At 39.6% G+C, this 13,090-nt stretch overlaps 1 protein-coding gene across 5 annotated transcripts in view; it reads right to left on the bottom strand.

Moving 5' to 3' along the window:
• Positions 1–703: 703 nt before the first annotated feature.
• The window catches only part of PCYT1B (phosphate cytidylyltransferase 1B, choline), a 70,002-nt gene continuing 57,615 nt past the window's right edge, over positions 704–13,090 (bottom strand). For 2 of the 5 annotated variants that reach the window (XM_075854010.1, XM_075854013.1), the window contains 4 exons: positions 8,915–8,993; positions 6,360–6,502; positions 4,754–4,942; positions 704–3,714 (listed from right to left, as the gene is read on the bottom strand). In XM_075854010.1, coding sequence (XP_075710125.1) covers positions 3,499–3,714; positions 4,754–4,942; positions 6,360–6,502; positions 8,915–8,993 — 627 coding nt within the window. In that variant the 3' untranslated portion in view covers positions 704–3,498. The remainder of the gene's footprint in view (positions 3,715–4,753; positions 4,943–6,359; positions 6,503–8,914; positions 8,994–13,090) is intronic. The other 3 variants (XM_075854011.1, XM_075854012.1, XM_075854014.1) reach the window with 3 other exon arrangements.

The following is a 13,090-nucleotide window of genomic DNA, read 5'->3' as shown; positions in this document are numbered from 1 at the left end:
GTGTTTTTTGCTGCATTTTTTGGACAGGTAGAAAAGAATTGCCAGCATTATTTGACTTTCTTATTGCTTTTGCTATGTTTTTTGCTTGCAGTTTTTAAAGCCGTCAAAGTTAATGCTAAAACAGATGCAAAAAAACGACCACCGTGGGTTTTTTCTGCCTCCCATTGATTTGATGGGAGGTGAGACGTGGAAACCACGCGGAAAAGGAGCATGTCGCTTTTTTTTCCGCGAATGGGCAAAAGCCACCTAAGAAAAATAAAACTTCTCTGTCTCCCATTAAATTCAATGTGCGGCGATTTGGGTGGTTTCCGCATCAAAATCAGAGCCAAAAAAACTCTGTGTGAACTGACACTATGGAAGGCATCCAATGATACAGTAATCGTGGCCAAGGTTAGGAATTCAATATATTGGCCTGTATAAATATTTGTTCTCTCTGTTATATCATTTACGCTTTATCATACAATCAATGCATAAAATGAGTCGTAAGTGCTGCATCTACGTTCATTTTCACATCACTGATGCCCATACCTGTCAATGCAGAGAAGGGTACGCTTGTTTGAACCATTGTATATAAAAGGCTGACAGGCTGGTATCAACTGTGTGACTTCTAGACTGCTGGAGGTCTCTTATGTAATGTCTTTTTCGCCATATTCTTTTTGTAGCTCTACATTACATTACAATGTTTTGGAGACACAAAGACTCATAGGTTTAATAATATCTTTATTATCAATATTGTATATAAAATCATGCGATTTTACAGAGTTATTAAAATGTCTATATACCTAAGGGATAAAGCTGACCAATCACCGTTCATTTTCCAAGGATCAGGCACATAAACCTCAGGCTTTTTACATTAGTGTGAATATAATAACAATGTTGTCCAATTATCTCTTCAGCCCCTCCCATGAGCATTTTCTCTCCAGGCCTTGACCTTCACCCATGCAGATATATTAAGGTGGTAAACTTCGGAAGATCATACTAGTAATACTAGTACTCTCCCATTATTTGTTCAAGTATACTTGATACTCTCAGAAAGAAGGAGGTAAATATTTTGCAACCTAAACAAATGTACTTTTGGGCCAAGTGACACCCATGAGGTTCTTTGTTACCAGCTTTCTTCTTACAAATATACTGGTGAATTATTACTTGCTACTAAAATCATATTCTCATATGGACTTAGGTTACAACATGTCCGAATCCACTCAGTAAAGCAGATAGGATAGCATTGAATTGTATGCGTGCCCCTCGCCTAACACTTGTGGCGAACAACGTACAATAGTTTTTGAAGGAAATTATTATCTTGGCCAACAAGGTACAGTATTTTGCCATATTATAAAGGAAAAGTGCTTATCAAACTATATCCACCTTAATATGTTATCTAATATGGCTGGTTTATATTATGTGGTTAAAATAGTATGACATGCCCCTGTTAGCTTCAATGCTGAATTCCTCACAAACAAAATAAATAAGCCAAGAAAAAGATGTAGTTGATATGGCAAGATATTTTTTTTTTCGCTGTTATTGAGGATAAAACATGAATGAAATATCAAGGATCCTATGGACAGTACTACATTGTTAAAGCAGTTTTCATAAAAAGTGACCCACAAACTTTTTTTTTATCAACCAAGAAGTCATGGGCTTGGACTTTTGGTTGCATCCATGTGCGTTGGACCCACCATGAAATGCAGATACTATTTGACACATACTGTGGTACTAGTTTCCTATACAGGGATCCAATTATTGGGATAAATACATCTTGGGATAGAACACAAAAAGATGACTGTCTGCTTGTAATATAATAATGCGACCTTTATGCAAAGAAGTTTTGGTTGTCAGCACATATTATATGAAGACTGGCGTGCAAGATTGGGTCCAATAGTGCAAAGAGATATTTCTAGGGTCAAGGGAAGGGATTAATAGGATCTAATGTGATATTCAAAGCTGGATCTCCAAGCCTGTTTAGAAGACATGTTAGCTTGAACGCTCTAGACACTAATAAACTATATTAGTAACTAAAATCTCAACACTGGCAACAATTCATGTTAATATACAAATAGCTTTTATATCGTATTATCCTGACTTTTTGAGGACCATTGAAGTTACACACCATACTTTTACATATATGTATCTACAAATCTCATAGGGAAGATGATAGTCTGAAGACATGTGCCTTTTCTGAGCTTTTATATATTTGCACTTTCCAGGAATACAGACATTTTATAATATACAGTATATTTACTTTCTGATATGTGAAACGGTCACATTCAATAGTCAAGGTATAGGACAGATAAGTAGACACCATCCTGACTATGAGGATTAGAGCTCATGCCGTATCCATAGAGCCTGTATGGTGGCCTCCTACGGCTCAGTACTTACAAAGCTCTAGACACTCCATGTGCCGCTATATAATGCATTTATACGGCCCCGTATTATGGTGGTTCCCCCCTCCTAGAAACAAGGATGTTACGATGGAACATTCTATGATTGACTGTCTGATTCCATATGAATCCGACAATAAAAACCTCTGTATGAAATCAGAGGAAAATGGAGGTACATTAGGGCCCAATAGAAGTCTATGAATACCCTCTTATGGCTCTGAAGGTTGTATGGAGCAATTATACACCCAGATACATTAGGCCTTATGATGACAATATCAAGTCTCTCTTTTTTACAACCACACATTTTTTTTCTTCAATGGATCTGAGTGCTACTTCCTAGAATGAACTCAGAAGTCCTCATGTGTCAGCATAGTTGTAATGTCAGATGAGGGCAGCGGTTTTGACAGAAAATCATTAGGCAATTCTAAGTAACTGTTTTATCTGCATCGACATTTACCCAGTTTACTCCTTTACCCAGCACCAGCGGATCGGGGGCTCATACAGTTAGTGCAATTCTGATAAAGTAATAAAAGGAATGGCAATCTATGCACCGTAGGTTTCTGATAGTTATCACATCGTAGCATGCAGAAGAAGCAGATCGTTCTATTCCTACTTCATCCTTATACTTTTTACACATGAAAATCAGAGACTAGTTATTACTGATTTATAATCTGTGCATGGTTTGCAGCCATACACAAGGTTCAAGTATATCAGGAACCACATGCCCATATTACTCGAAATACCATCATTGTTGCTTACATATCACATTTTCTGTCTTCGTAGTTTATTCTCCATTCTAATAGGTTTATTATCAAACAGCTTTGGCATGGTAAATTCTGACAAAATTGGAACAATAACTAATAATTTACTGCACAAAGGAGTCTGAGGTCATCTATCTAAAAATAGTTTTCAACATTTTCTAACTAGGTACCTGGGAACATATATAATATATATATGTCCCAAATGCTGATCTTAGTTTGAATCCTCAGATTAAACTTTACTCAACAGATTATCTGTTTTTACCCTTGAGAGGCCATCTGAGAGATAAGGGTGTACAGTATGACCCCCAGTGGTGGGAAAAGGCATAACTGCTGTTATTTTAAAACGTGTCATGTACTGGTTACTTTTCATCTTCATCTCCTTCACTCATGCTGCTAATAGAGGCAGATGCTGCACCCCTGGGTGATAATGGTGGTGAGGGCTTATTGAGCATCCATGGCAAGGTGGGTGAAGGAGAACGAGATGGAGAACGTTCCCGAGTAGGGCTGCTTGTAGGACTCTGCCTTGGCGATAGTGCTTGAAGCATCCTCCCACTCCTCTCCTGAAACATCTGCTTCTGGAAGAAAATAAACACTATCAGTGCAATGCATTTTGTTTGCATGTGAGTTTATATAATTTATTCCAATTCTATGTAATGGTAGCTGATGGTATTTTCGTCACAAGCTGGTGAAATAATAACAAGTACAAAATACAGCAAAAAAGTAGAATCATTGCTGCTATCTTCACTCACAAACTATATAAATAGATCCTAATGCCATCCAAAAATTTGAATGTTTGTCAATCTGAATAGAACTACAGCTTAGACTGTGTAAGAACTTGGTTTTAGTGTTCCTCTGACTCATTGATGATCTTGATAGAATAGAGAATCCAACTGATCTTGGCAATGCCCAACTATAATGGCCCTCTATACTCTAAAGGGGCAATCTACTTTGGACAATGCTTTTTTTGTTAACTAGATCCCCTGACAATATGCTGATCCCAAAGTGGGATCCTCAGAGAATAAGCTGTAATTTGTGGGGTAAACTGTTTAGCAAGTGTTTAATGTCCCTGCAGTGCCATCACTAATAAAATAAATCACTGGGCTTTCCATCCATGCTTTCTAAGGTCTGATTGCGGAATTCCATTTTACTAACTCAGAATTCCCAAATAGGATATTTGAAAATGGGTTTTTATAAACCAGACAATTCCTTAACCTATGACGTTTGCTTTTATATCTCTTTCTCATGAAGATGGATGGTGAGGGAGTCTAACTAGTTCTCAGATTACTTTTGTATATCAGCAGTATATAATCCATCTTTTACTGCCCCTGGCATGGACCTTTCTTGACCAGAGAGGATGTTCTGGATCCATTTGATAGTTAAAGCACAGGTAAGTAAGATTGTATGTGTCACTTGTGTATCTGTCCTTTGTAAGTCCTTCAATTGGTCATTGTTTTCAATTGTTTCATAAAATAGCTTGTAGATTTTTTGATACATCTAAACTTATTTTATGCCTGTTTTCCAGCTGTACATGTAAAATAAAACCATCTCTAAGTATAAAACAAATTAATATAAAACATTATTATAAGCATAAAATAAAGCAATTTGTGAATGTACCCAAGCACCATCAGGACCAAACAACTCTAGAAAATTTCCAATAAACTCCCTTGACTTCTCTTCCCACTTCTGAATTAAATCGTGACTCTTTTCTTCCACCTTGTAGACAAATTCTTTGGATTTTTCTTCCACATTTTTTACCTTTTCTTTCATTTTATCTACTTGGTTTTGAAATCTGTATTTCTTCTCCTGATGATAAAACAAAAACAGTTCAAATTATTCTAGAGTTGAATTAGTGTAGTTTATATGGAGAGAAGGGGCCCAGCCCTGGTAAGAAGAGTCACAGAAAGCGTGTGAAGGGGGAAACAAGCCTCAAGCACTTCTGTCCAGAATGTCCCAAAATGAATGAGCAGAACAGGTTTATTCTGTTTAAATTATGTTCCACCTGAGCTCCGAGAAATAGAAATGTTTCTAGATTGTTCTAAATGTCTGCTCCCCTTTAATTTATTGGTACAGATGCTTATGAATCTCCTGATAGGAGGACAGCTACTAAAGGGCCTTTTACATAAATCATATGAACGATAATTCCCAATCATTGTTCTGTGTGACCAGGGCAACGATTAGTTGATAAACAAGCAAACAAGCCCTTGTTCGTAGGCTGATTGGATTATTTTTTGCGGCCAATAATATGGTTGCTAGTCGGCAGCACATCTCCTTGTATATCCAGGGAGATGTGCTGCCGACATGATGCAACTGCATGGGCACGGGCGATTGTAGTAACGATCATTCATCCCCATACATACAGACATACATAAAGACGGGGCTTTTTTTTTAAGCGGCACTTAAAAAAACGCCCTGTAAAAAGAAGTGCATGTCACTTATTGAGCCATTTTTGGAGCCGTTTTTCATAGTGGCAATAGATACGCAGCTCCAAAAACGGATGCAAAAAACGCCTCAAAAAACGGGCGACGTTTCAGCTCTGTCCTCTAGAGCCTTTCTCAAGCTTGAGATAGGCTCCAGAGGACAGAGCTGAAACGTTGCACATGGGGCAATAAAGTATTTTTTTTCACTTCAACTACGGTGTGCTGTCTATTTTTTTGGATTGCTGTATAGTTGGGGCCTTGGTCTGTTCCCTAAGGCTTGCACCCACAATTCACCGATGCTGCTGGATCTTCTGTTTTGCGATAGATAGATAGACAGATAGATAGATAGATAGATAGATAGATAGATAGATAGATAGATAGATAGATAGATAGAAAGCATAATAAGTGGTGGACGGTGGACTATAGGCCATGTGTCTTGTCAGGTGTTATCAGGTGATGTCATTAGAACCGGTAACATTAGCGTTCTTACAGGGATTTCTAACACAAAAACATTATTATCGGAAATAAGAAATGAATCCTGGTATTAAATGTGAAATTCATTTAGGTTTAAGACGGCATTATATGTCTAATCCCCCTATAATCCATCAAACAGTTGTAATAATTTATGATTTTAAATGAAAGTGGGGATTTCTATCCAACGTTATATACAACACACCGCACTCTGCATTGTATAGACACAGCAAATGAAATGGGAGGACTGGTTTTAAACACTGTGTTTAACAAAGGGGAAAAAAAAAGTAGCCGCGATGGGAACTGGCGTTGTCAGCAGTCTTTATACTTACATTTATATAACTAACATTTAGCTCTTTTGCAGTGTATCCCCTCTGGAGATTGCGCCTGGCATAAACATCATAATCACGGACGATTCTAGTGATTATATCTGACGTTGAGATACCTTCTGTCCTCTGTGTTGGTACAAACATGCCTGTCACAGAGAGGAAAGGTGTGCTGTATAATAGGATTTTTATATGAATGTGGTTAAAAAACGATTTTCAACTAATCTCAAGGATGTCAACTCAAACAACTTTTACCATTAATTCTTTAGGATAAATATTGCTTTAAATACTTTATGAAAATAAATTGTTATTGTGGATTTGGTATTGGACATTTTGCAATACGATAGCTGTAAAGGGAATGAATTATCATTTATGTGCAAAGCTACATGTTTATATTAAATTGACTCTTCCTTACTAGGGCTCATTGCCTTAGTATATGTGGCAATTAACTGATAATCTTTTTCTCACTGGTGATGTAGGAGTCTGTACTTTATAATCACTGTATCCATGCTGTATCAGCACCTAGTGCACTGACTTCCAGATGAACAAGAGGCGGAGCTGCAGTGGGGAGGAAGAGAACAGCAGCCTGGACCAATGATGACACAGGAGGTATGTCTCAGACTACCTCACACTCCCTGTAGGCAGTGTAGATAAGCTGTAGTCACAGTTCGCAACTCTACTCTAATGAAGCTGAGCTAAAATGCAGACAGTGGCTATGTTCACACAGGGCGGATACTCTGCGTAACAGGACACAGCGTGTCTTCCTTGGGTACCAAAGGGAATTACGGACAAAAACCTGCGCCAAATTGTGGTGCATTTTTCGGCGGTACGTACGTAGCCATGGCGACGCGTCCCGCTGACGTCCTGCAGCCGGCCTTCTGGAATGATGTTTTATCCCATGTGATCGCTGATACTGTGATTGACTTCAGCGGTAACATGGGATGAAACGTCAGCCCAGGAGGTCACCCTGGACGAAGAAGCACAGAATTCTGGGTAAGTATACGATTTAATTGTGGCGGAATCGCAGGTTTTCCGACATAAAAATCCCAACATCTGCTATTTGTTTAGGGTCGACTGGATTAGAAAACAGCAACGCGGGTCAATTTCTGAGGGGGTTTTCCACTCATCATTTACACAGCGTGTGGATGAGATTTGTTCAAATCTCATCCACTCTGCTGCTACTGTATTATGCTGCGGATTTTCCACAACAAATTCCGTTGTGGAAAATACGTGGTATTTATGCTACGTGTGAACTTGCAGTGAACTGAGGAAAATAAATAGCAGGGAAACATTACATATAGGTACAGACCTAAATGTCATTTATAAGCTTACATTTTTTTTACATTTTCTCAGCAGATTTTTTCCACAGCGTGTGGATAAGATTTGTTCAAATCCTACCCACTTTGCTGCTACTGTAAATGCAGCGGCCTTTTCGCACAGAATTCAGTTGCGAAAATTCTGCAGCGTTTACAATACGTGGGAACCCAGCCTTAGGGTAAGAACACACATTGTGTATACACTGCGGAAATTCTGCAAAACATATTTCATTGTGGAAAATCCGCAGCGTAGTACAGTAACAGCAGAGTGGATGAGATTTAAACAAATCTCATACACACACAGCGGGAAAAATCTGTTGAGAAACTGTTCATAAATTGACCTGCGGTACAGCATTTTCATCCGCGGCATGTCAATTTATGCTGCGGAATCGATGCTCTTCGGTTGTGGGTTTTCCCTATTGAATTCAATCGGGAGGAAAACCCCCAACAAAGAGCCATGTATTGAGACTTTTGCGTTGGAAATGCTGCAATTCCGTTGCAAAAATTGCAAATTAGAAAAAAAAAGCAATTTTTTATTTGAAATTAATAAAAAAGGTTATACTCACCACCAGCCATTGTCATGGCGACGCAATCCTCTCTTCTGAGCACAGCCTGGCCACTTGGGGTGATGTTTCATCCCATGTGACTGCTGCGACCAATCAAACGCTACAGAGGTCACATGGACTACAGTGTCATCCCAGGAGGCCGGGCTTTGCTCAGAACATAGGGACGCATCGACCATGACTACGGGCCTACGGCAGAGGCTAAGTATAAACTTTTTTTAAATTATTCCTGCAGGATTTACGCAGTGGGTATGCCGCCCGGAAAACTGCACCACAATTTGGTTCAATTTTTCTAGCGGTATTCCCTGCTGTTTAAGGGATGGACATGCTGTGTTCTTTTACGCAGCGTATCCATCCTTTGTGTCCCTACCCTTACTCTACCCTTCTCCACAGCATCCCTCACCATGGCCCATTTGCCTTAATTCAGTGATATCAGTCAGTAAACCTCCAATGAGGAGTAAAATGCTTCTGCAGTAGGAGAGACTGGGAACTGATTGTTTATGCAGTGATGTAAATTTACATTGCCACAGAAAAAGTCCTGTTCTTCTACCTTTTAATATACATTGGATGCCTGTCCCAGTATGCAAGAGTGAATAGACCAATTTGTGCGTAGATGCTGCCCCCTCCAGAACACACTGCAAATCACCAAGTTAAAGCACAAGATGAATATAAAGCAGATTACCTGCCTCCTTTATGTGTTTGTAGACGTCATCAGAACCTGCTGATGAATACGGGATGTCATCATGAGCCACAAAATCAATCTAGAAATAAACACAACACATTATTGAACTTTACCATTTTAATTTAGTTATTAGACAGGAGCACAATAAAACCAGCAATGATTAATTGGAACTCCGGCGCACAGTGCACACTATAATATATTGCTCCTGTGATGAAGATGCTGTAGACGTTCACTAGACTAGCCCTAAGACATAGAATAAGCTATAAGCTCCTCATCTGCACACTATAAAAGAAAGTTCAGCAAATTTACAAAGTCTAACTCCGACTGGGAAGTTCCTTAGAATGTATAAAAATTTAATGAATCAATTAGATTTGATCAAAGCAAAAGGAACTTATGAGTATTTCTGTAAAGCATGCATATAAGATGATGATGAAGAGATCAAGGGAAAAACCAAAAACATGATTCAATAGATTTATAATATTATCAACCAAGTTGATGTACAGCAGCTAAAACAGGAATGGATAATATTGGGGCTATGTAGCAAAACCATCCCCTAAAAAATGTTTTGAAAAGGTTTCCATACCTTCTGCTGATTGGATCCGATACTGCTAATGGCCCTAAATATATATGAACCCCACACCGTAATATGGCAGTGTGACTAGAGCATTAACCACAGTTATTCTTCTCCAGCGAACAACGTAGATCAATGGGGTCTTAGCAGTCGGATTCTCACCCATCACTGTTTTATGACCTTTCCTATCAATAGGTACTAATAATGTATACTGGGAAAACCTCTATAACAGATCATTCATGTAAGAATAACTTAAGGCTGGGTTCACACGACCATGTTACGTCCGTAATGGACGGAACGTATTTCGGCCGAAAGTCCCGGACCAAACACAGTGCAGTGAGCCGGGCCATAGTTATGTACCATGCTAGGAGTCCCTGCCTCGCTGCAGGACAACTGTCCCGTACTGTAATCATGTTTTCAGTACGGGACAGTAGTTCCACGGAGAGGCAGGGACTCCTAGCATCGTACATAACTATGGTGCTAGGAGCCCGGCTCCCTGCAGTGTGTTCGGTCTGGGACTTGCGGCCGAAATACGTTCCGTCCATTACGGACGTAACATGGTCATGTGAACCGAGCCTAAAGGGGTTGTCCTTGCACGGGGCGGTTTTTGATACTAATGACCTATCCACAGGATAGGTCATCAGTATATGATCGGTGGGGGTCTGACACCCAGACCCTCCACTGATCAGCTTTTCCGGCTGCCTCCAGGCACTAGATGTCCGTGCTAGAAGCAGATGGCTCCGGTCACAGTACATCGACTGTGCTGCAGTACTGCAGCTCTGCTCCTATTGAAGTGAATAGGAGCAGAGTTGCAGTACTGCAGCACGGCCGCTATACTATGACCGGAGTCTTCTGCTCCCGGCACTGAACACTGTATAATTCCCGATGCCTGGAGGTAGCCGGAAAACAACTGATCGGTGCGGGTCCCGGTGTCGGACCCCCACTGATCATATACTGATGACCTATCCTGTGGATAGGTCATCAGTATGAAAAACGCCCCGTGCCCCGTCAACCCGTTTAATTCAATAATTAAGTATTCTCCTTGTGACTGAAAATACCTGATACCTAATACACGAGCTCAAATGCGGGCAATTCATGGGCTGTATGAAAACTGTAAATGTCTTTTTAGTCTAACTCCTCCAGCCTCTGTAATTGATCCTTTTTGTCCCAGTACAGAACCGAATGTTCCTGGCATTAGGTAATGTATTAGGTAATCAACTGTACTCATTGGCCCACAAGTTAAAGCTAGACTGTTAAATTGGCATACATTATGTTGCGACAAATTTATGGTTGCATTTGCCCCTTTAATAAATCTGACATAAAGATACATCACTGCCATTCCCTTTCACACTGGCTAACGTTACTCCACTTTTTCTACTCCAGGTGTGGAGTAGAGATGCAATTTGTTTTGCTAATTTGCACCCTTTTTTATAACTTTTTGTAAAATGTCGAATTTTATAAATATATCTAAATCCTAAACAAGAAGTAAGCCACGCCAACTTTAAACTAATGTGAATGGTGCAAATTACTTTGTATTCTGGTGCAAATGTTTAATAAATATGTCACATAGCACATTAGACACTATGAGTGAGATTAATTAAGTAGTTTGGGACAGTTTGCTGGATGTAAAAAAGTTTCAAATTTTGCCACACCTCTGTTTTGTGCAAACAGTTTCGACTTTTCAATTTTTCGCGGCTCTTGACATTTTTCTTAAAAGCGGATGGGGTTTAGCTGGGGAGGCAGAGTAAATTATGGCAAAATTCAGTTCAACTTTGTGGCGCACGGATAGACCAAGATGCAAAAAATTTATTAAGTGTGGGTGTGCCTCTTAAAAAATGTAGTGCATCTTACTCCAGGGGACTTCTGTTTAAGATTGGAATATGAAACCAGTCTTATTAAATTCTCCCCTATTTTGGAGTAAAATACACCATAAAATTAGCAGATACATTGAAAATGTGGGTCATTATGTTTTTATCGGGCAGTGCCACTTTTTTAGCTGACCTATCAACATGCATGAGCCAACAATATATATCAAAGACATATAGATATAAAAGCTAATAGATGAAAACTAAATGCTTATTAGGTGACCAGTTTTTTCGTTTAAGACGAGAATGATAAAAGGGGTGGCAGAAAAAAAAACTGTGGCTCTCGTTTTTTTGTGGCAGTTTTTGCATGCGGTTTTTGCATTCGATTTAATGCCCATGGGCTAAAACGCAGCAAAATAAAAAGAAAAAAAAAGCGTTGGCAAATCAAAAATGATGCCAGATGTTTTCTGCCTGCAAAAAACTCATTGTGAACTAGGCCTAATGGAGACCACACTTACTGTACAGTCCTGGCAAAAAGTTTTGAAACAGACACAAATTTAGTTTTTCAAAGTTTGGTGTAACAGTTTTTATAGTGAAAATTTGCATTAACTCTAGATTGTTATGAAGAGTGATCAGATTAATTGCAATTAATTGCAAAGTCATTCCTTGCCATGAAAATTAACTTAGTCACAAAAAACCCATTTCCACTGCATTTCAGCCCTGCCAGTTAATGACCTGCTAACATCATTTCAGTGATCTTCTTGTTAACTCAGGAGAAAGTGTTAACGAGGACAAGACAGCGGATATCACTCTGTCTTGTTAATTGAATTATAAGAGCAGACTGGTTGCTTTAAAAGGGGGATGGTACTTGAAATTATTTTCTTCTGTTAACTATGGTTACCTCCAAGGAAACACGTGCAGTCATCATCGCTTTGCATCAAAAGGGCTTTACAGACAAGGACATTACTGCTTGTAAGATTGCCTCTAAATCACCCATTTATCAGATCATCAACATCTTCAAGGAGAGAGGTTCATTTGATGTGAAGAAGGCTTCTGGGCGCCCAAAAAAGTCCAGCAAGTGCCAGGACCATCTCCTATAGCGTATTCAGCTACGGTATTAATTCAACACCAGTGCAGAGCTTGCTCAGGAATGGCAGCAGGCAGGTGTCAGTACATCTGCACGTACAGTGAGGCGAAGACTTTTGGAGGCTGGCTGGTGTCAAGAAGCGCAGCAAAGAAGCCACTAAAAGAAGCCACTAAGAAAAATATCAAGGACACACTGACATTCGGCAGGAAGTACAGGGATTGGACTGCAGAGAACTGGGGCAAAGTCACTTTCTCTGATGAAGCCCCTTTCAGATTGTTTTGGACATCTGGAAGAATGATTGTCCAGGGAAGAAAAGATGAGTGCTTCCATGAGTCCTGTGTCATGCCAACAGTAAAGCATCCTGAAACTATTCATGTGTGGGGTTGCTTTTCATCCAAGGGAGTGGGCTCACTCACAATTTTGCCTAAGAACACTTCCATGAATAAAGAATGGTATCAAAACATCCTCCAAATGCAACTTTTCCCAAGAATCCAGGAGTAATTTGGTGAACAATACTTTTTCCAGCATGATGGAGCACCATGTCACAAGGCAAAAGCGATAACTAAGTGGCCCGGTGAACAAAACATTGAAATGTTGGATCCATGTCCAGATCTCAATCCATTGAGAACCCATGGTCAATCCTCAAAAAGCAGTTGTAATAAACTCCAATCACTGATTAGGCAAAAATGGGTTGCCATCAGTCAGGATCTGGC

Source organism: Rhinoderma darwinii, chromosome 2 (genome assembly GCF_050947455.1).
Source record: "Rhinoderma darwinii isolate aRhiDar2 chromosome 2, aRhiDar2.hap1, whole genome shotgun sequence".
Taxonomy (NCBI): domain Eukaryota; kingdom Metazoa; phylum Chordata; class Amphibia; order Anura; family Rhinodermatidae; genus Rhinoderma; species Rhinoderma darwinii.
Note: the sequence above shows the minus strand (reverse complement) of the source record. Positions and strands in the feature narration are given on the sequence as shown.